The sequence below is a fragment of the Oncorhynchus gorbuscha genome, linkage group LG03, assembly GCF_021184085.1.
Source record: "Oncorhynchus gorbuscha isolate QuinsamMale2020 ecotype Even-year linkage group LG03, OgorEven_v1.0, whole genome shotgun sequence".
NCBI classification, from domain to species: domain Eukaryota; kingdom Metazoa; phylum Chordata; class Actinopteri; order Salmoniformes; family Salmonidae; genus Oncorhynchus; species Oncorhynchus gorbuscha.
In genome coordinates, this window is record NC_060175.1 from 23115016 (window position 1) to 23137165 (window position 22150).

Consider the following 22150-nt stretch of genomic DNA (forward strand, 5'->3'; position numbering starts at 1 on the left):
GAAAATCGTATTGGTCTTCGGCACAACGTATGCTTCAAAACGATCGTAGTAGCCTCGGTAAGTGTCCATGTGTTGTAAATATCTCTCCCTTTTTCACCGATCCAGAGGAGCAAGTAGCTGCACTTTTCCTCTTCTCCTTTATCCTTCAGAGGACCCGTGAACATTAGCTCCACATGCTGTTTGTACTTACGCCATGCGTCGGGTAAGTGTGTAGAATCCCAGTCTATTCGAGGTGAAAGAACTCCAGAAGAATCCATCTTGTAAGATCTTTTACTCTGACACCATGTCTTGTTTTGCACACTTTGTACAAAATAATCAAATGCAGTACTACAGGATATTTCTTAACGTAGCTCTTTATTAGCTAGCTATAACTGGCATGTTCACATATCGCCAACCAGGATCAAACTGACCATGACCTAACCATTTGGGTGGTCTTAACCAATCATAGCACAGTATGATATAGCGGTAAAATGCATCCAATTACAATTCAGTATGTTTACACATGAATATTACAAATCATTATACATCATTTATTTCCATTTGAAACTCTTCATCCCACATGTCAAAAACAATCCTCAGCCAAGTTGTCCAGTGCTGTTTTTGTTAATGAGCTTTGGTTTTCAATTACAATTAAAAAGAGTTTACAGAATAAACACATTTATGGTTCAAATTTGAAGACTTTCCTGCCATGAAAGCACCAAGAATATTAGCATTATTTTGCTAATATTATTACCGTCATAGTAATTGACCAAGTAAGGATGGGGAGAGAGAGAAAAGAAAGGTGAAAATACTCACATAAAAATACATCCTCTTACGTAAACAAAAGGTGATATCAAATGATCTGATAGTACAATCCCAGTAGTATGTATTTATATTAACTTAGGGGTGTTGGGCCTCAGGCACAGTCCATGTCCCCATTGGAGGCTTGAGACAGACGCCTCTCCTCTCTCCCTATGATGCTCACACTCTCCTCACACTTCTTCTCCTCTATGTTCTCCTGCTCATTCTCTCTCTCCCTCTCCTTCTCCCTCTCTCCCTCCCTCCTCTGATGGTACAGGTGTAGGCTTGAGTCTCGTAAGGAGGGCCCACGCACAACCGGATCCCCTGAGCCTCCAAGTGAGAGTCTTCTCTCTGGGATAGAGAGAGGGAGGGGAGGAGAGAATCAGAGCGAAAGCAAGAAAGAGAATGCAGGAAGGACAATGAGTTTGACAGAGGCACCCGTTCACACTTAGCTTTACACACCATAATACTTCCCTCACAACTCAGCTCACCTCCCGGTCCAATAGGATGCATCAGTCTGTTCATCTGGACATTCCAGTGTTTGACACTAGTGCTGGCCTGCCGCAGCTTCCTCTGAGCAGTCTGAGGGAGACCATGGAGAGGAAGGGGGATGAGAGGTTGTGAGAAAAAGAATGTGAAAGGGTGAAGGGGAAGAAAATGAGAGATGAAGTGAAAGCGGAGACAGTGGGGGAGTCAATTAATACATTATTGTGTTTTATGCTGAATCCAGAGGCCACTGTGCTTCATTTTGAGATGTTTATCGGACAAGAAGGACAAAACATAGCGTGCACACTGACACACATACAGGAACTACTAAATAGTCATCATAGTGGGGGAAAGTACTGCATAACATCGAACTACACTACCGGTCAAAAGTTTTAGAACACCTACTCATTCAAGGGTTTTTCTTTATTTTTACTATTTACTACATTGTAGAACTATGAAATAACACATATGGTATCTTGTAGTAACCAAAAAAGTGTTAAAAAATATATATATTTTATAGTTTAGATTCTTCAAATAGCCACCCTTTGCCTTGAAGACAGCTTTGTACACTCTTGGCATTCTCTCAACCAGCTTCACCTGGAATGCTTTTCCAACAGTCTTGAAGGAGTTCCCATATATGCTGAGAACTTGTTGGCTGCTTTTCCTTCACTCTGCGGTCCGACTCATCCCAAACCATCTCAATTTGGTTGAGGTCGGGGGATTGTGGAGGCCAGGTCATCTAAATGCAGCACTCCATCACTCTACTTCTTGGTCAAATAGCCCTTACACAGCCTGGAGGTGTGTTGGGTCATTGTCCTGTTAAAAAATAAATGATAGTCCCACTAAGCGCAAACCAGATGAGATGGCGTATCGCTGCAGAATGCTATGGTAGCCATGTTGGTTAAATGTCTCTTGAATTCAAAATAAATCACAGACAGTGTCAACAGCAAAGCACCCCCACACCATCACACCTCCTCCTCCATGCTTTACGGTGGGAAATACACATGAGGAGATCATCCGTTCACCAACACCGCGTCTCACAAAAACACAGCGGTTGGAACCAAAAATCTCCAATTTGGACTCAAAATCAAAGGACAGATTTCCACTGGTCTAATGTCATTGCTTGTGTTTCTTGGCCCAAGCAAGTCTCTTCTTCCTTTAGTAGTGGTTTCTTTGCAGCAATTCACCATGAAGGCCTGATTCACACAGTCTCCTCTGAACAGTTGATGTCGTAGCATTTATTTGGGCTGCAATTTCTGAGACTGGTAACGCTAATGAACTGCAGCAGTGGTAACTTTGGGTCTTCCATTTTTGTGGCGGTCCTCATGAGAGCCAGTTTCATCATAGCACTTGATGGTTTTTGCGACTGCACTTGAAAAAACTTTCAAAGTTCTTGAAATGTTCCATATTGACTGACCTTCATGTCTTAAAGTAATGATGTACTGTTGTTTCTCTTTGCTTATTTGAGCTGTTCTGGCCATAATATGGACTTGGTCTTTTACCAAATAGGGCTATCTTCTGTATACCCCCCCAAATTGTCACAACACAACTGATTGGCTCAAACGCATAAAGGAGGGAAGAAATTCAACAATTTAACTTTTAACAAGGCACACCTGTTAATTGAAATGCATACCAGGTGACTACCTCATGAAGTTGGTTGAGAGAATGCCAAGAGTACGCAAAGCTGTAATCAAGGCAAAGGGTGGCTATTTGAAGAATCTCAAATATAAAATATATTTTGATTTGACAAACACTTTTTTGGTTACTACATTATTCAATATGTTATTTCATAGTTTTGATGTCTTCAGTGTTTTTCTACAATGTAGAAAAAAGTAAAAATAAATAAAAACCCTTGAATGAGTAGGTGTTCTGAATCTTTGACCAGTAGTCTAAGATCCTGAGCCGTCCACATTATGCTCATTCCCATTCATTCCCGATCACACAGAAACGGGGCAGCAAAGGTAGTTAACCGGAATATAATTTCTTGATAAGTAGTTTCAAGTTGTATTAGTTGTATGTACCGGATACATATGGTATACCTTGTCTAACGAACTGCTTACTTGCAGGTTCCTTCTCGACAATGCAACAACGATAAGAAATAGTGAAAAATAATAATATGAAAATAAAGTAAAAGGCAGTAGAATAGAATAAAGATGTTAGCATAATTAAAATACAGAAAGGCACAATTTATAGTATAATATATCCATATGTAATGGGGAAGGGGGGGAAGGGGGCAAGTGTGTAAATTGAGTAGTATAGTAGAGTAGCTGTCGAATAGCTATAAATTTATGCAAAGTAGTTCCCAAATTTGTATTTAGCAGAAGATCTAGGGTCCGATACTGATTATTTTGGACTCACTTCAATGTCATGGTCCATTCTGTGCCGGTTGGCCCGAACCTTCTCCAGCTGGTGTTGGGCCTCTTCTAAAGCCTGGGACTTGGTTACCATCTCCTGCCTGAGCTCCTGCTTCTCTCTCTGGGTCTTCAGGATGTACTGCTCCTGTTCCTCTTGGAGGGCCAGCAGGACCTTCATCTTCTCCTCCTCCTCCACCAGCAGACTGGTGGTGAAGAGAGAGAAGGAGACAACCCTTATGCAGGGTTCTAATCACACTACACTTCAAGCCTTGTTGGAGCTCTAAAAGTAGTTGGTTGGACCAATGTTAATAATGTTACAGTTACAGATTAGGGATGCCCACTTATTGTGTACTCTATTCTAAAACTTCTGTTGGTGTCCTGATTTCCTTATTGTATGTGTTGTTGACATTATGAAGGGACCAATCAGAGAGCAGGGTTATGAAGATGTCATTTTGAAGGACCAATCAGAGAGAAGTGTTATGATGATGTCATTATGATAAACTAATCAGAGAGAAGAGTTATGACCATGTCATTATGAAGGGACCAATAAGACAACACGCTTATGGGGATGAATCAGAGAACACGGTTATGACAATGTCATTATCAAGGTACCAGTCAGAGAGCACAATTATGACAATGTCATAACGAAGGGACAAACCAGAGAGGAGGGTTATGGAAAAACTAAAGCTGAGCTCTCCTAGGGGTCAAAAAAAGAAAAAAACACCTTAAGATGTTCAGTTCCTGAGAAAGCAGACAAACCACAAGTAATGAGCAGAGATAACAGGAAATCGTTGGTGTTTCTCTGAGAGCAAACACGTCTACCGACAAACACAGCTGTGTGTGTGTGTATGACGGAGGGTTCCTTGCATTTTAGATAAACTGAGGTACAACTTCAGATTAATACCAGTGTTCATTTTGGTTTGGCTAGTTTTTGATTTGGGTTAACTTATCTTTAAAAAGACAAAATTGTGGTTTGCAGATTTCACTAAATGAAGCACACACTGTAGCTAGCAGGTCAAGGCCATCAATTCCAATGTGAAACGTCCCCCTACCTTCGTTTTTTTGTGTGACTTTGCGGTAACAGACTGAAATGACAGGAAACTGTGAGCACAGAGTGAGCACTAAGAAGTGTAAGACATTTACAGAAGACATGTAAGTGTCAGGGGGTGTAAGATAGTATATAGTCCTTTTCCATGACGTTTGCTACCTGTGTGTACTTGTGTGTGCGTGTGTGTTTGTGCGTGCGTGCGTGTGTGTATACAGTACATACAGTATACGTGTATGTGTGTGTGTGTTACCTGGCCTGTGCGAGGCGGTAGGCCTCCTCATTCTGTCTAGCTCTAATCTCCTGGTGCAGGGCCTCCTCCAGGCGAAGCTGCATCTCCTCCAGCTCCCTGATCCTCTTCCTCTGGCGGTCCGTCTCCGCATCCTTCAGGGCCATCTCCGCCTGCATGTTGTCCCGCTCCTGGCCCACGACAAACACACGCTTAAACCAGGACAAAGCCACAGTTAAATCCTTAAAGATCTTTGAGTTAGACATGTATGTTGGGTCCTTCTTCTCATTGTCTCACACCTTCCTTCTCCTCTACTTATCCTTCTCACCTTCTCTTCTCCTTCCTCCTCTTACCTCTAACTTCTTTCCTTACCCAGCTAATCTCTTCCTCCTCATCTCCTTAGCTTCTCACCTCTTCAGCCTGCTGTAGCTGGTCCTGCAGGGTTCTCTGCAGCTCCTCATGTTTCTGTCTCCTCCTCTGTTCCTCCTGCAGCAGTGCTGCCTGAGAGTGCCTCTGCGCCTCCTGCACACCGATGATACCAACAAATATAACAGAGGTTATTGTGATGCTTTTGTCACATAGCTATCCAAAGTTCTGTTTTCTTCATAGTAATCTCTCTCTTTCCCGGTCTCGATCTCTCTCTCACACCCCCCCCCCCTACCTGTAGGAGCTCCAGCTCGGCCAGCTTGCTCTCCTTCTCCCCCTGGAGGAGGCACAGACGTTGTAGCTCCTCCTCCTTGGTGGTGCGCCTCCTCTCCCTCTCCTCCCTTAGCTCTCTGCGTCGCAGCTTCAGGTCCTTATGCAGGGAGTTCTTCCCCTCTACACACAGACGGATCGCTGTCTGGATCGCTGCAGGAACAAAGTTCAGCTTGGGCTAGTATTTTTAGACTGGGCTAGTAGAATATGTGCCAAAAGAGCTTTATGATTTATGTCTGTAAATGTCATTTATTATTATTATTATTAATAAACTACCCTAGTTTAATCAAATATTGCATGGCATAGATTTTACAACCGTTGGCTAGTAGAATATCACCCTGGCTACTAGATATTGCCCAAAATCTACCCCTAAATGTTCTTGTGGCTTTAAAAATACAGTGTGTGTGTAGTGTACAGTAGAGAGTATAATCTCTGACCTGTGGTCCACTCCTGTCTCTGCTTGGTGTCGGGGGCGCTCATCTCGTAGGTCTTAGTTAGCGTCTTCACACAGAACATACACCTCTTCCCCTCCTTCTCTGGTAGCACCTGTCAGTGCAACCACAACACTGCAGAAAATAACCATCATAACAACAACAACTTGCACACTCCAACATTCTTATTGTTATAAAGAATGGGGTCATATTCATTCTATACATGCTACCATGAAGCCTTGCTCTCTGAACAAATGTCTCAGCTCAGCTGTGCCTTCTATTCTACATAATCCAGCGTTGTGTACCTCCACACAACAGTTGTGGTCCAGCTCGATACAGCCTTTACACTCCTTGCGGTCCTCACTGACGTAGTAATGCAGAGTACTGGGCCAGAGAGAGAACCAGCGCTCGTTCCAGTTCCTCCGCAAGTGACCCTTCTTCCACAGATACCCCTGAGGACGGTTACATACACCCACACAAAGTTACACATGCCTACTTATATAAATACTGTTATACTTTATACGTTTATTACATGCATATTACATGCACACCAACACAAACATTTCTAATAATCTTTATGTTAAAAGCACCTCTTTTATGATATTGCCCACTATCTCCTGGTAGACCTTGTCTATCGCCATGGTGACAGAGTCATTCTCCACGCCTCTGGTCAGCCTCCCGGTGTTGACAAAGTCCAGGAAGGCCCACACTGTGATGCCGCTCAGCTGCACAGGCTCCTGGGATATGAAATCCTCCATGTCCACACAGCTAAGCTCCACACTCATGGCTAAGCAGATCTTCTTCAGGAGGTATTCCACCTGAGAGGGGCCACATGGAATGAATGGGACACATAATGGGACAAATCTGAACTTGAGACAGAATCTCCCATTGACATTATTGCAAGAAAGGTTGATGAACGTAAGGAAGAAAAGAGGAAAATGATTTTGGATTATACGCCCAGGGCTAAGAACTTACCTCCTCTGGGGCCAGGACCAGTGGATACTTGTCTTCAGACAGGAAGTTGAAGATGCACCAGAGATGGAAGGCGTCTTTATCAAGCAGAACACCCATGCCATCTTTAGGCCGGTAGTTCTTTTTGGCACAGAGAGTCCAGCAGAACACATCTACATTCTCCTTATCAAATGTGCCCTCAACCACCTGGGGTCAGAAAGAGAGGATGTCAAGTGTGTGTGTGTGTGTGTGTGTGTGTGTGTGTGTGTGTGTGTGTGTGTGTGTGTGTGTGTGTGTGTGTGTGTGTGTGTGTGTGTGTGTGTGTGTGTGTGTGTGTGTGTGTGTGTGTGTGTGTGTGTGTGTGTGTGTGTGTGAGGTGTGTGTTGTCATCATCATCTCTGTGTCTGTGTGTGTGTGTGTACAGTACCTTGTCCAGTATAAATTTGTTGAGGTAGGGCATGTACCCCTGGTTGGACACCGGCCCATCATCATCATCTCTGAAGTGGACCTCTAGAGCCACAGGGTCGTGGGGGATGTTCAGCGCAGTGTACAGGTTATGAGACAACACCTACCTCATCAACACAGAGTACAGGTTATGAGACAAAACCTACAACTCATCAACACAGAGTACAGGTTATGAGACAAAACCTACAACTCATCAACACAGAGTACAGGTTATGAGACAAAACCTACAACTCATCAACACAGAGTACAGGTTATGAGACAAAACCTACAACTCATCAACACAGAGTACAGGTTATGAGATTAAACATAAATCTCATCAATACAGGATACAGGTTATGAGATTAAGCATAAATCTCATCAATACAGGATACAGGTTATGAGATTAAACATAAATCTCATCAATACAGGATACAGGTTATGAGATTAAACTTAAATCTCATCAATACAGGATACAGGTTAAAAGACAAAACCTACAAGACATGGAGAGACAGACAGACAGAAGTAAATGTATTTTTTTATTTAATAAAATCTCAAAAATGTTATGCCAGCAGAAATGTCAATTTCAACTTCCATAATTCCAGTTTTGGAGCCTGTAGTCTTAGAGCAAGGAGATGGAGGTGGCAAGACACAGGGACTATTTGACAATGTCGTTATAGCAACGGCTGGGACACAGAGCCCAAGCCCCTCAGTGTGACTGGGATTAGAAACATCACAATGCCTGATCCCACACACAAAGCAACACAACATCACTGACCCATAACACATGACAATACAGCACACACGTATTCACCCAAACACCAGTGCAATAACACACCACCAGCCCCCCAGAATCATGAGGGGCCTCATAGAGGGTCTGCCTCTGAACATAGAGATAGGCCTATCGCCATAGCAGATTATTGATGATTGTTTCTCCATAGTCTGGCCCATACATAATCCCAGAAATTAACCCAGTTACAGTCATGTGTTTGTTATTCTAGACTTGAGGAGGGCGGCCAAACGTCAAAACATTTACATTTACATTTACATTACAAAACTAGGGCTGTATAATGATTAAATTAATTACGAATGTGATCAAATTCCAATAGAAGGTGTTTGATCAAGCAATAACATTATCTAAGACACCAATCAGTATACAGTGCTGTGTAGCTCATGCTAAAGGACATATCACACCCACGCATTGAGCTAACAGGAAAGAGATCAGATCTTGAAAATAAAGTGTCTCATCTAATGGGGTTGATCTGACGAGATCAATAAATAAACAAATAAAACAAGTTCTGATGCCAATTACATAAAAATATAATTTTCCTAAAAACAAGGAAAATATGCTGAAAAGATTAACAAAAACAGTTGTGTAAAAACATCAATAGCACACAAACCAACACATTTGAAGGACAGAAAGACACTGAAGAAAATCAATCCCATCCTCCCTGCTCTTTGACCCCTATACTGCCCCCCGACTTGAACCCTGACCTCTCACCTTTAGCTGGGACTTGGACACCTTCCCACTCTTCTCCACGTCCAGAGAGGTGAAAGCATACCAGATGGACTTCAGCAGTTCAGCTCGCAACTCCATAACTGCTTCTGCTCAGCTCTGCTTACTTTACTGCATCGCTGTGTATGTGTATGTATGGCACACAGACCTGTGTGTGTCTCAGTAAACCCCCGCACCCACTCTGATAAATGGTTGCCCTGAAGCTCACTGGCGCCACCTCCAGTGCAGTATCTGTAGCAAACAGGAAGACTGTAAAGAGTCACCAAGGGCAACAGTGTGGGGTATATTTGTAACTGGCCACCAGAGGACAGCATCTGACTGTACTCCACACTGAGGAACTCAACTGCAGTGAGTATGCATTGTTGGCCATTACACTACTCTCACAAGTTAAATATGCAACTGTCCCAATACAATTAATTCTGGTTCGAGTCACAGTTTAAAACAGTTTGTTTGCATATCTAGCGCTTTTGGGCCTGATTTTGACTCAACTCCAGCAAGCAGAATTTTGTATTTAATGTTTTTATTTCACCTTTATTTAACCAGGTAGGTCAGTTGAGAACACCTTTATTTAACCAGGTAGGTCAGTTGAGAACAAGTTCTCATTTACAACTGCGACCTGGCAGAATAGCACAATGCAGAGAGATCAACCATCTCCTTTATTGTTTTTGTTTTTCGTCTACAGCCGGCTTCGTTAGCCTACCGGCTCGAACACACACACTGCAACACCACAGGATAATTGCCGCTCCCGAATGCAGCTCGAAGTGCTGCATGAGTTTTGGGATTTCGAGTGGTCACACCCATATTGATCAGACCACACCTCGCTGCTCCCACCAAACAGAAGCAAGTGTAGCTCCAAGGCTGTTTAAGAACAGTACGTACCGCTTCGGGGTAACGTGTTGTTCAGTACAAACTGTCACGAAACCTCGCAAACGTTGAACCAAACTGAACGCATCTGTCTGGCACCCTTTGAATATCGGAAGGCTCAAAGACTTGGCAGAGGCTGCGTTAAATTTGTCTAATTAAGTGATAATGCCCGAGAAGCCAGTGTTTGGAGGATATTTTGAGACGGGTGTTGTTAGGCCCGAGACGAAGTCAATATATCCTCCAAACACCGACTTCGAGGGCATTATCCATTTCATACAAGGGGTTACCAACATACTCAAATAATGATTGACATATTTTCATTAAAAAACGAAATAATTTTAATTTATTCATACTATTTCATCCTTTCACAAGATATAGTCCTGAAACAAATGTAGGGTCGCTACCAGAGACACGACCCAGTCATTGTTCTAAATGTTCTTTTCCCTTGCTTGCTAGCTAGCCAACTATGGCTAACTTAGTCACGTCCAACAGTGCAGCCAGAATAACAGCAAAGTAGATCCATTTGCGTTTGTTTAATCTGTTTTCTAGTGACATAGATTTGCATACATCAATAACAATGAGTTAATGATGAGCGATATTGCCTGGTTTAGAAAATGTGCCCTCTCGTCAGGACACTGTTGTTCAGAGGAGCTAGCCAACAACACAGCTTACACAATCACTTCAAACTGAAGCTGGAAATACTGCAAACTAGCTAAAATTCGTTTGACCTTTTATCAATTGACATTTCTTTGTATATATCCATAAAAATTATGCCAGCTAATTCATGATTTCGACTGGCAGAGAAACGCTGCCTTACATGTCTGTCTCATCCCGACTCATTCATTTCTAAAGGACAGTTGGAGTTCGAGGTATATACAAATCTACGCTGTTGAAAACATTTTAGTCTAAAAGAAATGTTACATAATGTCTAGATGCTTTTTATAGTGGAGATCAAGTTTATCAATTGCCTGGCTGGGCTGATGAGACAGTGGATTGCACAGTCAGGTGGAACAGAGAAACAGGCATTTTAAGGTCATAGATTTAGCCGGTGGTAATTTGTGGAATAGTCACCGGCTGGAATGCGGTTTTAACCAATCAGTATTCAGGATTAGAACCACCCTTTGTATAATACCAAAGAGAAATCCACTGGTTTCACAACCCGCTATGCCAAATAACCTCCCCCACCAGAACCACATTGCATAAAATGTGGTTCTGGGTTGCCCAGATTATTATTCACTCAGACTATTGAGAAATACTTGAAGACATTAGGAGATGGACATTTTAATGGCCAATAAATGGAGAAAGATTAAAATAACACCCAATTGACTTCCATTAACTCCTTGAAGGAGTGCACACATTGTCCCAGAATCGCCGAGAATTCACCGTGCGGCCCATTGACAATTTTGTTTTTATTCCACCTTTATTTAACCAGGTAGGCAAGTTGAGAACAAGTTCTCATTTACAATTACGACCTGGCCAAGATAAAGCAAAGCAGTTCGACACATACAACAACACAGAGTTACACATGGAGTAAAACACACATACAGTAGAAAAAATCAGTCTATATACAATGTGAGCAAATGAGAAGAGATAAGGGAGGTAATGGCAAAAAAAAGGCCATGGTGGCGGAGGAAATACAATATAGCAAGGTAAACACTGGAATGGTAGATTTGCAGTGGAAGAAAGTGCAAAGTAGAGAGAAATAATGGGGTGCAAAGGAGCAAAATAAATAAATACAGTAGGGGAAGGGGTAGTTGTTTGGGCTAAATTATAGATGGGCTATGTACAGGTGCAGTCATCTGTGAGCTACTCTGACAGCTGGTGCTTAAAGCTAGTGAGGGAGATGTGTTTCCAGTTTCAGAGATTTTTGTAGTTCGTTCCGGTCATTGGCAGCAGACAACTGGAAGGAGAGGCGGCCAAAGGAAGAATTGGATTTGGGGGTGACCAGAGAGATATACCTGCTGAAGCGCGTGCTACAGGTGGGTGCTGCTATGGTGACCAGCGAGCTGAGATAAGGGGGGACTTTACCTAGCAGGGTCTCGTAGATGACCTGGAGCTAGTGGGTTTAGCGACGAGTATGAAGTGAGGGCCAGCCAACGAGAGCGTACAGGTCGCAGTGGTGGGTAGTATATGGGGCTTTGGTGACAAAACGGATGGCACTGTGATAGACTGCATCCAATTTATTGAGTAGGGTATTGGAGGCTATTTTGTAAATGACATCGCCGAAGTCGAGGATTGGTAGGATGGTCAGTTTTACGAGGGTGTGTTTGGCAGCATGAGTGAACGATGCTTTGTTGAGAAATAGGAAGCCAATTCTAGATTTAACTTTGGATTGGAGATGTTTGATATGAGTCTGGAGGGAGAGTTTACAGTCTAACCAGACACCTAGGTATTTGTAGTTGTCCACATATTCTAAGTCAGAGCCGTCCAGAATAGTGATGCTGGACAGGCGGGCAGGTGCATGCAGCGACCGGTTGAAGAGCATGCATTTAGTTTTACTTGCATTTAAGAGCAGTTTGAGGCCACGGAAGGTGAGTTGTATGGCATTGAAGCTCGTCTGGAGGGTTGTTAACACAGTGTCCAAAGAAGGACCAGAAATATACAGAATGGTGTTGTCTGCGTAGAGGTGGATCAGAGACTCACCAGCAGCAAGAGTGACATCATTGATGTATACAGAGAAGAGTCGGCCCAATAATTGAACACTGTGGCACCCCTCCAGACGAGCTTCAATACCATACAACTCCCCTTGTGGCACCCCCATAGACACTGCCAGAGGCCCGGACAACAGGCACTCCGATTTGACACACTATCAGAGAAGTAGTTGGTGAACCAGGCGAGGCAACCATTTGAGAAACCAAGGCTATCGAGTCTGCCGATGAGGATGTGGTGATTGACAGAGTCGAAAGCCTTGGCCAGGTCAATGAATACGGCTGCACAGTATTGTTTCTTATCAATGGCGTTTAAGATATCGTTTAGGACCTTGAGCGTGGCTGAGGTGCACCCATGACTAGCTCTGAAACCAGATTGCATAGCGGAGAAGGTGCGGTGGGATTCAAAATGGTTGGTAATATGTTTGTTGACTTGGATTTCGAAGACCTTAGACAGGCAGGGTAGGATAGATATAGGTCTGTAGCAGTTTGGGTCAAGAGTGTCCCCCCCTTTGAAGAGGTAAAAACTCAACTCGTCGTGTTTGGAGGACAAAGAATGCTGAGTTGCATCCAAAGAACACCATGCCTACTGTGAAGCATGAGGGTAGAAACATCATGCTTTGGGGCTGTTTTTCTGCAAAGGGACCAGGACGACTGATCCGTGTAAAGGAAAGAATGAATGGGGCCATGTATCGTGAGATTTTGAGTGAAAACCTCCTTCCATCAGCAAGGGCATTGAAGATGAAACTTGGCTGGGTCTTTCAGAATGACAATGATCCCAAACACACCGCCCGGGCAACGAAGGAGTGGCTTCGTAAGAAGCATTTCATGGTTCTGGAGTGGCCTAGCAAGTCTCCAGATCTGAACACCATAGAAAATATTTGGAGGGAGTTGAAAGTCCGTGTTGCCCAGCAACAGCCCCAAAACATCGCTGCTCTAGAGGAGATCTGCATGGAAGAATGGACCTTGTGAAGACTTACAGAAAATGTTTGACCTCTGTCATTGCCAACAAATGGTATATAACAAAGTATTGAGATAAACTTTTGTTATTGACCAAATACTTATTTTCCACCATAATTTGCAAATTCATAAAAAATCCTACAATGCGATTTTCTGGATTTTTTAAATAATTTTGTCTGTCACAGTTGAATCAAATAAAATCAAATGTATTTATATAGCCCTTCGTACATCAGCTGATATCTCAAAGTGCTGTACAGAAACCCAGCCTAAAACCCCAAACAGCAAGCAATGCAGATGTAGAAGCACGGTGGCTAGGAAAAACTCCCTAGAAAGGCCAAAACCTAGGAAGAAACCTAGAGAGGAACCAGGCTATGTGGGGTGGCCAGTCCTCTTCTGGCTGTGCCGGGTGGAGATTATAACAGAACATGGCCAAGATGTTCAAATATTCATAAATGACCAGCATGGTCAAATAATAATAATCACAGGCAGAGCAGTTGAAACTGGAGCAGCAGCACGACCAGGTGGACTGGGGACAGCAAGGAGTCATCATGTCAGGTAGTCCTGAGGCATGGTCCTAGGGCTCAGGTCCTCCAAGAGAGAGAAAGAAAGAAAGAAAGAGAGAAAGAGAGAATTAGAGAGAGCATACTTAAATTCTTACAGGACACCGGATAGGACAGGAGAAGTACTCCAGATATAACAAACTGACCCTAGCCCCCGACACATAAACTACTGCAGCATAAATACTGGAGGCTGAGACAGGAGGGGTCAGGAGAAACTGTGGCCCCATCCGATGACACCCCCGGACAGGGCCAAACAGGAAAGATAAAACCCCACCCACTTTGCCAAAGCACAGCCCCCACACCACTAGTGGGATATCTTCAACCACCAACTTACCATCCTGAGACAAGGCCGAGTATAGCCCACAAAGATCTCCGCCACGGCACAACCCAAGGGGGGGCACCAACCCAGACAGGAAGATCACATCAGTGACTCAACCCACTCAAGTGACGCACCCCTCCTAGGGACGGTATAAAAGAGCCCTAGTAAGCCAGTGACTCAGACCCTGTAATAGGGTTAGAGGCAGAGAATCCCAGTGGAAAGAGGGGAACCGGCCAGGCAGAGACAGCTAGGGCGGTTCGTTGCTCCAGAGCCTTTCCGTTCACCTTCACACTCCTGGACCAGACTACACTCAATCATATGACCCACTGAAGAGATGAGTCTTCAGTAAAGACTTAAAGGTTGAGACCAAGTTTGCATCTCTCACATGGGTAGGCAGACCATTCCATAAAATGGAGCTCTATAGGAGAAAGCCCTGCCTCCAGCTGTTTGCTTAGAAATTCTAGGGACAATTAGGAGGCCTGCGTCTTGTGACCATAGCGTACGTGTAGGTATGTATGGCAGGACCAAATCAGAGAGATAGGTAGGAGCAAGCCCATGTAATGCTTTGTAGGTTAGCAGTAAAACCTTGAAATCAGCCCTTGTCTTGACAGGAAGCCAGTGTAGGGAGGCTAGCAGTGGAGTAATATGATAAAAAAATTTGGTTCTCGACAGGATTCTCGCAGCCGTATTAGTTGAAGTGTATCTATGATGAAAATTACAGGCCTCTCTCATCTTTTTAAGTGGGAGAACTTGCACAATTGGTGGCTGACTAAATACTTTTTTGCCCCACTGTACCTGCTGGAGCGCGTGCTACAGGTGGGTGCTGCTATGGTGACCAGTGTTGGGGAATAATCAAAATTGGTTGGTAACATTGGTAAGATGTTTTATATTCATCATATGCTTATGAGTTATTTGTCATAAGAATGTATTTTGTTGTACTATAGTGGTGGCCATTGGCAGTTATCTGTTCTCTGTCAAGACTAAGTTGTTTGGGCCGCAGAGAGGGGAGAGGTCAAGGTGTCATCATGTGTAAACATGTCTTTTTCTCCACTGTGTCTGTGTGCCAGTCACTCCCTACTTTTCCCATCGGGGAGAGGAGGAGGGCAGTGTCTGGAATCATTCTATGCTCCCTCTTTTGTTGACCTATAGCCTCACTCTCCTCTCAGTGAGTTTGTCCAGGATTGGTTGTATTTAGAATTGGTTGTATCTATATGACAATTTGATATATATCATAGGGTGGGGGTAATGTCTTGGTACCATTTTGTACCAAGGACGAAATAAGAGCTTTGTTTAGGAGACCAAACTGAATGATAATTTATAGCCAACTCTGTCTGGCTAGGGGATACTCCTCTCTGAAGTAAAGTATTTTCTTTGTGTAAGTTCCTAAGACCTGTGGTTTGTCATGTTGTCTAGGTGGGGGGTGGATCTTTGCTATTAAAGGATCTCATTTGCAATGTAGAGGGGGCTCTCAGATAATTCATTGATAGACACTGAATTGATCTGAGAGTCACAGGGTTGTGATAGAGCTCATATAGAGACCATACAAATGCTCCTCACCGCGTGGCCGCGGCCACCCTACTCTGGTGGTCCCAGCGCGCACGACCCACGTGGAGTTCCAGGTCTCCGGTAGCCTCTGGAACTGCCAATCTGCGGTTAACAAGGCAGAGTTCATCTCAGCCTATGCCTCCCTCCAGTCCCTCGACTTCTTGGCACTGACGGAAACATGGATCACCACAGACAACACTGCTACTCCTACTGCTCTCTCTTCGTCCGCCCACGTGTTCTCGCACACCCCGAGAGCGTCTGGTCAGCGAGGTGGTGGCACCGGGATCCTCATCTCTCCCAAGTGGTCATTCTCTCTTTCTCCCCTTACCCATCTGTCTATCGCCTCCTTTGAATTCCATGCTGTCACAGTTACTAGCCCTTTCAAGCTTAACATCCTTATCATTTATCGCCCTCCAGGTTCCTCGGAGAGTTCATCAATGAGCTTGATGCCTTGATAAGCTCCTTTCCTGAGGACGGCTCACCTCTCACAGTTCTGGGCGACTTTAACCTCCCCACGTCTACCTTTGACTCTTTCCTCTCTGCCTCCTTCTTTCCACTCCTCTCCTCTTTTGACCTCACCCTCTCACCTTCCCCCCTACTCACAAGGCAGGCAATACGCTCGACCTCATCTTTACTAGATGCTGTTCTTCCACTAACCTCATTGCAACTCCCCTCCAAGTCTCCGACCACTGCCTTGTATCCTTTTCCCTCTCGCTCTCATCCAACACCTCCCACACTGCCCCTACTCGGATGGTATCGCGCCGTCCCAACCTTCGCTCTCTCTCCCCCGCTACTCTCTCCTCTTCCATCCTATCATCTCTTCCCTCCGCTCAAACCTTCTCCCACCTATCTCCTGATTCTGCCTCCTCAACCCTCCTCTCTTCCCTCTCTGCATCCCTTGACTCTCTATGTCCCCTATCCTCCAGGCCGGCTCGGTCCTCCCCTCCCGCTCCGTGGCTCGATGACTCATTGCGAGCTCACAGAACAGGGCTCCGGGCAGCCGAGCGGAAATGGAGGAAAACTCGCCTCCCTGCGGACCTGACATCCTTTCACTCCCTCCTCTCTACATTTTCCTCCTCTGTCTGCTGCTAAAGCCACTTTCTACCACGCTAAATTCCAAGCATCTGCCTCTAACCCTAGGAAGCTCTTTGCCACCTTCTCCTCCCTCCTGAATCCCCCCCCCCTCCTCCCTCTCTGCAGATGACTTCGTCAACCATTTTGAAAAGAAGGTCGACGACATCCGATCCTCGTTTGCTAAGTCAAACGACACCGCTGGTTCTGCTCACACTGCCCTACCCTGTGCTCTGACCTCTTTCTCCCTCTCTCTCCAGATGAAATCTCGCGTCTTGTGACGGCCGGCCGCCCAACAACCTGCCCGCTTGACCCTATCCCCTCCTCTCTTCTCCAGACCATTTCCGGAGACCTTCTCCCTTACCTCACCTCGCTCATCAACTCATCCCTGACCGCTGGCTACGTCCCTTCCGTCTTCAAGAGAGCGAGAGTTGCACCCCTTCTGAAAAAACCTACACTCGATCCCTCCGATGTCAACAATTACAGACCAGTATCCCTTCTTTCTTTTCTCTCCAAAACTCTTGAACGTGCCGTCCTTGGCCAGCTCTCCCGCTATCTCTCTCTGAATGACCTTCTTGATCCAAATCAGTCAGGTTTCAAGACTAGTCATTCAACTGAGACTGCTCTCCTCTGTATCACGGAGGCGCTCCGCACTGCTAAAGCTAACTCTCTCTCCTCTGCTCTCATCCTTCTAGATCTATCGGCTGCCTTCGATACTGTGAACCATCAGATCCTCCTCTCCACCCTCTCCGAGTTGGGCATCTCCGGCGCGGCCCACGCTTGGATTGCGTCCTACCTGACAGGTCGCTCCTACCAGGTGGCGTGGCGAGAATCTGTCTCCTCACCACGCGCTCTCACCACTGGTGTCCCCCAGGGCTCTGTTCTTGGCCCTCTCCTATTCTCGCTATACACCAAGTCACTTGGCTCTGTCATAACCTCACATGGTCTCTCTTATCATTGCTATGCAGACGACACACAATTCATCTTCTCCTTTCCCCCTTCTGATGACCAGGTGGCGAATCGCATCTCTGCATGTCTGGCAGACATATCAGTGTGGATGACGGATCACCACCTCAAGCTGAACCTCGGCAAGACGGAGCTGCTCTTCCTCCCGGGGAAGGACTGCCCGTTCCATGATCTCGCCATCACGGTTGACAACTCCATTGTGTCCTCCTCCCAGAGCGCCAAGAACCTTGGCGTGATCCTGGACAACACCCTGTCGTTCTCAACCAACATCAAGGCGGTGGCCCGTTCCTGTAGGTTCATGCTCTACAACATCCGCAGAGTACGACCCTGCCTCACACAGGAAGCGGCGCAGGTCCTAATCCAGGCACTTGTCATCTCCCATCTGGATTACTGCAACTCGCTGTTGGCTGGGCTCCCTGCCTGTGCCATTAAACCCCTTCAACTCATCCAGAACGCCGCAGCCCGTCTGGTGTTCAACCTTCCCAAGTTCTCTCACGTCACCCCGCTCCTCCGTTCTCTCCACTGGCTTCCAGTTGAAGCTCGCATCCGCTACAAGACCATGGTGCTTGCCTACGGAGCTGTGAGGGGAACGGCACCTCAGTACCTCCAGGCTCTGATCAGGCCCTACACCCAAACAAGGGCACTGCGTTCATCCACCTCTGGCCTGCTCGCCTCCCTACCACTGAGGAAGTACAGTTACATTTACATTCCCGCTCAGCCCAGTCAAAACTGTTCGCTGCCCTGGCCCCCCCAATGGTGGAACAAACTCCCTCACGACGCCAGGACAGCGGAGTCAATCACCACCTTCCGGAGACACCTGAAACCCCACCTCTTTAAGGAATACCTAGGATAGGATAAGTAATCCCTCGCACCCCCCCCCCCCTTAAGTTTTAGATGCACTATTGTTAAGTGACTGTCCCACTGGATGTCATAAGGTGAATGCACCAATTTGTAAGTCGCTCTGGATAAGAGCGTCTGCTAAATGACTTAAATGTAATGTAAATGTAAAAATATAATTAAAGATGGACTTTGGTAACTAACTCTGACTTGTGTTGTGGTTTGCTCTCATGATTTGGTAAAGAGAGGAAATTTCCAGATAAGGGGGGGAGTCTTGTAGATGACCTGGAACCAGTGGTGAGGAAATTACTTTTAAAGAACGACCAGGTAGTTCTATTTGGTAGTTCTATCTTGACGGAAAATGTTGTAGTTGGGGATGGAAATCTCAGAATTTTTGGTGGGTACAGGAACACTTGTGGCCATCTTGAAACATGTGGGGAAAGCAAACTGGGATAGGGAGAGATTGAATATATCCGTCAACACACCAGCCAGCTGGTCTGCGCATGCTCTGAGGACGCAGCTAGGGATGTCGTCTGGGCCGGCAGCCTTGCGAGGGTTAACACTTTTCAATATCTTACTCACGTCGGCCACGGAGAAGGAGAGCCCACAGTCCTTGGTAGCGGGCCGCGTCGGTGGCACTGTATTATCCTCAAAGCGTGCAAAGAAGATGTTTAGTTTGTCTGGAAGCAAGACGTAGGTGTCGGTAACATGACTGGTTTTCCTTTTGTGATTGTCTGTATTCCCTGCCACATACTTCTCATATCTGAGCTGTTGAAATGCGACTCCATTTTGTCTCTATATAGACATTTTGCTTGTTTGATTGCCTTGCGGAGGGAATAACTGCACGGTTTATATTCGGCCATATTCCCAGTCACCTTTCCATGGTTAAATCCGGTGGTTTGAGCTTTCAGTGGTGGCGCGAATGCAGCCATCGATCCACAGTTTCTGGTTAGGGTACGTTTTTAAAGCCACAGTGGGTACAACATCTCCTATAGACTTCCTTATAAACTCACTCACCGAATCAGCATATACGTCAATATTATTTTCTGAGGCTACCCAGAACATATATCAGTCCACGTGATCAAAACAGTCTTGAAACGTGGATTCCGATTGGTCAGACCAGCATTGAATAGTCATTTGCACGGGTACTTCCTGTTTGAGTTTCTGCCTATAGGCTGTGTGCGTACGGTCATTGTCCTGTTGGAAGGTAAACCTTTGCCCCAGTCTGAGGTCCCTTAGCGCTCTGGAGTAGATTTTGTGACTCTAATCAATTTCATACAATCATATTGTTTCAGGGTGGAATATTCTAATCATTCATTTAAACATATACATCTCATTGACAGCTGTAATGTAACCAAATGTGTAAAAAGTCAAGGGGTCTGAATACTTTCTGAATGCACTGTATATTTATAAACTGATGACAGCTTTGTACACTCTAGGCATCCTTGTTTTCCCATACTTCCGATGGTGAGAGACGCTCTTCACATCTCCATCGCTCTTCAAAGTAATATTTGCTGTTTACTTTTGGTTTTTGTTCGCTAAATTGAATCTGTAATCACATTCACAGGACAATATATATGATTCCCAACAATTTGCATGATGTTGTTGATAAAAATTGAGTTGATGAAGTTGTTATGGTAGATGTTTGCTAGTGGTGTGAGTGTGGAGTTGTTGTACTAGTATAGTGGCAGTATTTCAGTGATTGTATTTCCCTCTAGATGGTTGAGGATCTCAATCCAGCTCCATATTTGGAGGAGGAGCACGTCAAATAGCAACTTAATGAGGGCATATTGATGTTGTTTTTACGGGCTGGCCATTCGAGTCCACACTAATCGTTATCTGGAGATGACTGATGTTTGGGGTCTTTAAAGTATGTCGTCTGCTTTTGATGTGAGTGTGTGTGTGTGCATACGTGTGTGATGTGTGTAATAGACAGACACGGCTGCAACTCAATCCCCCTCTCCCTGACTGTCTGTGACTCAGTCCCAGACTCTTGTGTGAACCTTACTCTTCTCTAATCACAGAGAGCACACGCTCAGACCTGTCCCAGGCCACCCTGCAAATCACATCACATTTACATTAATTGTCATTTGAGTCATTTATAATTGTTTTAACTAAATAGAAAGAGTGAAGTCAAGAAATGGGTCTAATTCTTTTTTAAATGACATGGTAAGAAACAAGTGGCACACAGAGTATCTTACATGTTCAACATATTACGATGAACACACAGAGTATCTTACATGTTCAACATATTACGATGAACACACAGAGTATCTTACATGTTCAACATATTACGATGAACACACAGAGTATCTTACGTGTTCAACATACCACGATGAACACACAGAGTATCTTACATGTTCAACATATTACGATGAACACACAGAGTATCTTACATGTTCAACATACCACGATGAACACACAGAGTATCTTACATGTTCAACATACCACGATGAACACACAGAGTATCTTACATGTTCAACATACCACGATGAACACACAGAGTATCTTACATGTTCAACATACCACAATGAACACACAGAGTATCTTACATGTTCAACATATTACGATGAACACACAGAGTATCTTACATGTTCAACATACCACGATGAACACACAGAGTATCTTACATGTTCAACATATTACGATGAACACACAGAGTATCTTACATGTTCAACATACCACGATGAACACACAGAGTATCTTACATGTTCAACATACCACGATGAACACACAGAGTATCTTACATGTTCAACATATTACGATGAACACACAGAGTATCTTACATGTTCAACATATTACGATGAACACACAGAGTATCTTACATGTTCAACATATTACGATGAACACACAGAGTATCTTACATGTTCAACATACCACGATGAACACACAGAGTATCTTACATGTTCAACATATTACGATGAACACACAGAGTATCTTACATGTTCAACATACCACAATGAACACACAGAGTATCTTACATGTTCAACATACCACGATGAACACACAGAGTATCTTACATGTTCAACATACCACGATGAACACACAGAGTATCTTACATGTTCAACATACCACAATGAACACACAGAGTATCTTACATGTTCAACATACAATGATGAACACACAGAGTATCTTACATGTTCAACATACCACGATGAACACACAGAGTATCTTACATGTTCAACATACCACGATGAACACACAGAGTATCGTACATGTTCAACATACCACAATGAACACACAGAGTATCTTACATGTTCAACATACCACAATGAACACACAGAGTATCGTACATGTTCAACATGCCACGATGAACACACAGAGTATCTTACATGTTCAACATACCACGATGAACACACAGCAGCAAACACAGTGCAGTGCAATCAATGCCATATAGTAAACACAATCAGATGATGATAAAGAACAATGTTGATTCAGACGATGGTTAATA

At 44.5% G+C, this 22150-nt stretch overlaps 1 protein-coding gene across 2 annotated transcripts; it reads right to left on the reverse strand.

Annotated features, from left to right (window-relative positions):
• Window positions 1–335: 335 nt before the first annotated feature.
• Window positions 336–9065, reverse strand: LOC124028725 (differentially expressed in FDCP 6 homolog). Of its 2 annotated transcripts, none has more exons than XM_046340713.1 (12): window positions 8915–9065; window positions 7400–7540; window positions 6997–7179; window positions 6612–6839; window positions 6327–6473; window positions 6028–6136; window positions 5556–5743; window positions 5306–5416; window positions 4919–5085; window positions 3625–3823; window positions 1272–1362; window positions 336–1131 (listed from the first exon to the last, which is right to left on the reverse strand). In XM_046340713.1, exons 1-12 carry the CDS (start codon window positions 9008–9010, stop codon window positions 896–898), a joined length of 1896 nt encoding a protein of 631 aa, XP_046196669.1. In that variant the 5' UTR covers window positions 9011–9065; the 3' UTR covers window positions 336–895. The 2 variants fall into 2 exon arrangements, with proteins under 2 accessions (XP_046196669.1, XP_046196662.1); XM_046340706.1 differs by having other exon boundaries at window positions 4919–5106.
• Window positions 9066–22150: the final 13085 nt, after the last annotated feature.

What these genes read in the sequence shown, in the direction of transcription:
- LOC124028725 (XM_046340706.1), bottom strand. Translation starts at nt 9,010, where the DNA reads ATGGAGTTGCGAGCTGAACTGCTGAAGTCCATCTGGTATGCTTTCACC. An exon ending in TGTCCAAGTCCCAGCTAAAG is followed by an intron (nt 7,541 to 8,914) that starts GTGAGAGGTCAG and finishes TTGATGAGGTAG; the next exon opens with GTGTTGTCTCATAACCTGTA. An exon ending in TACCGCCTCGCACAGGCCAG is followed by an intron (nt 3,824 to 4,918) that starts GTAACACACACA and finishes CTTCACCACCAG; the next exon opens with TCTGCTGGTGGAGGAGGAGG.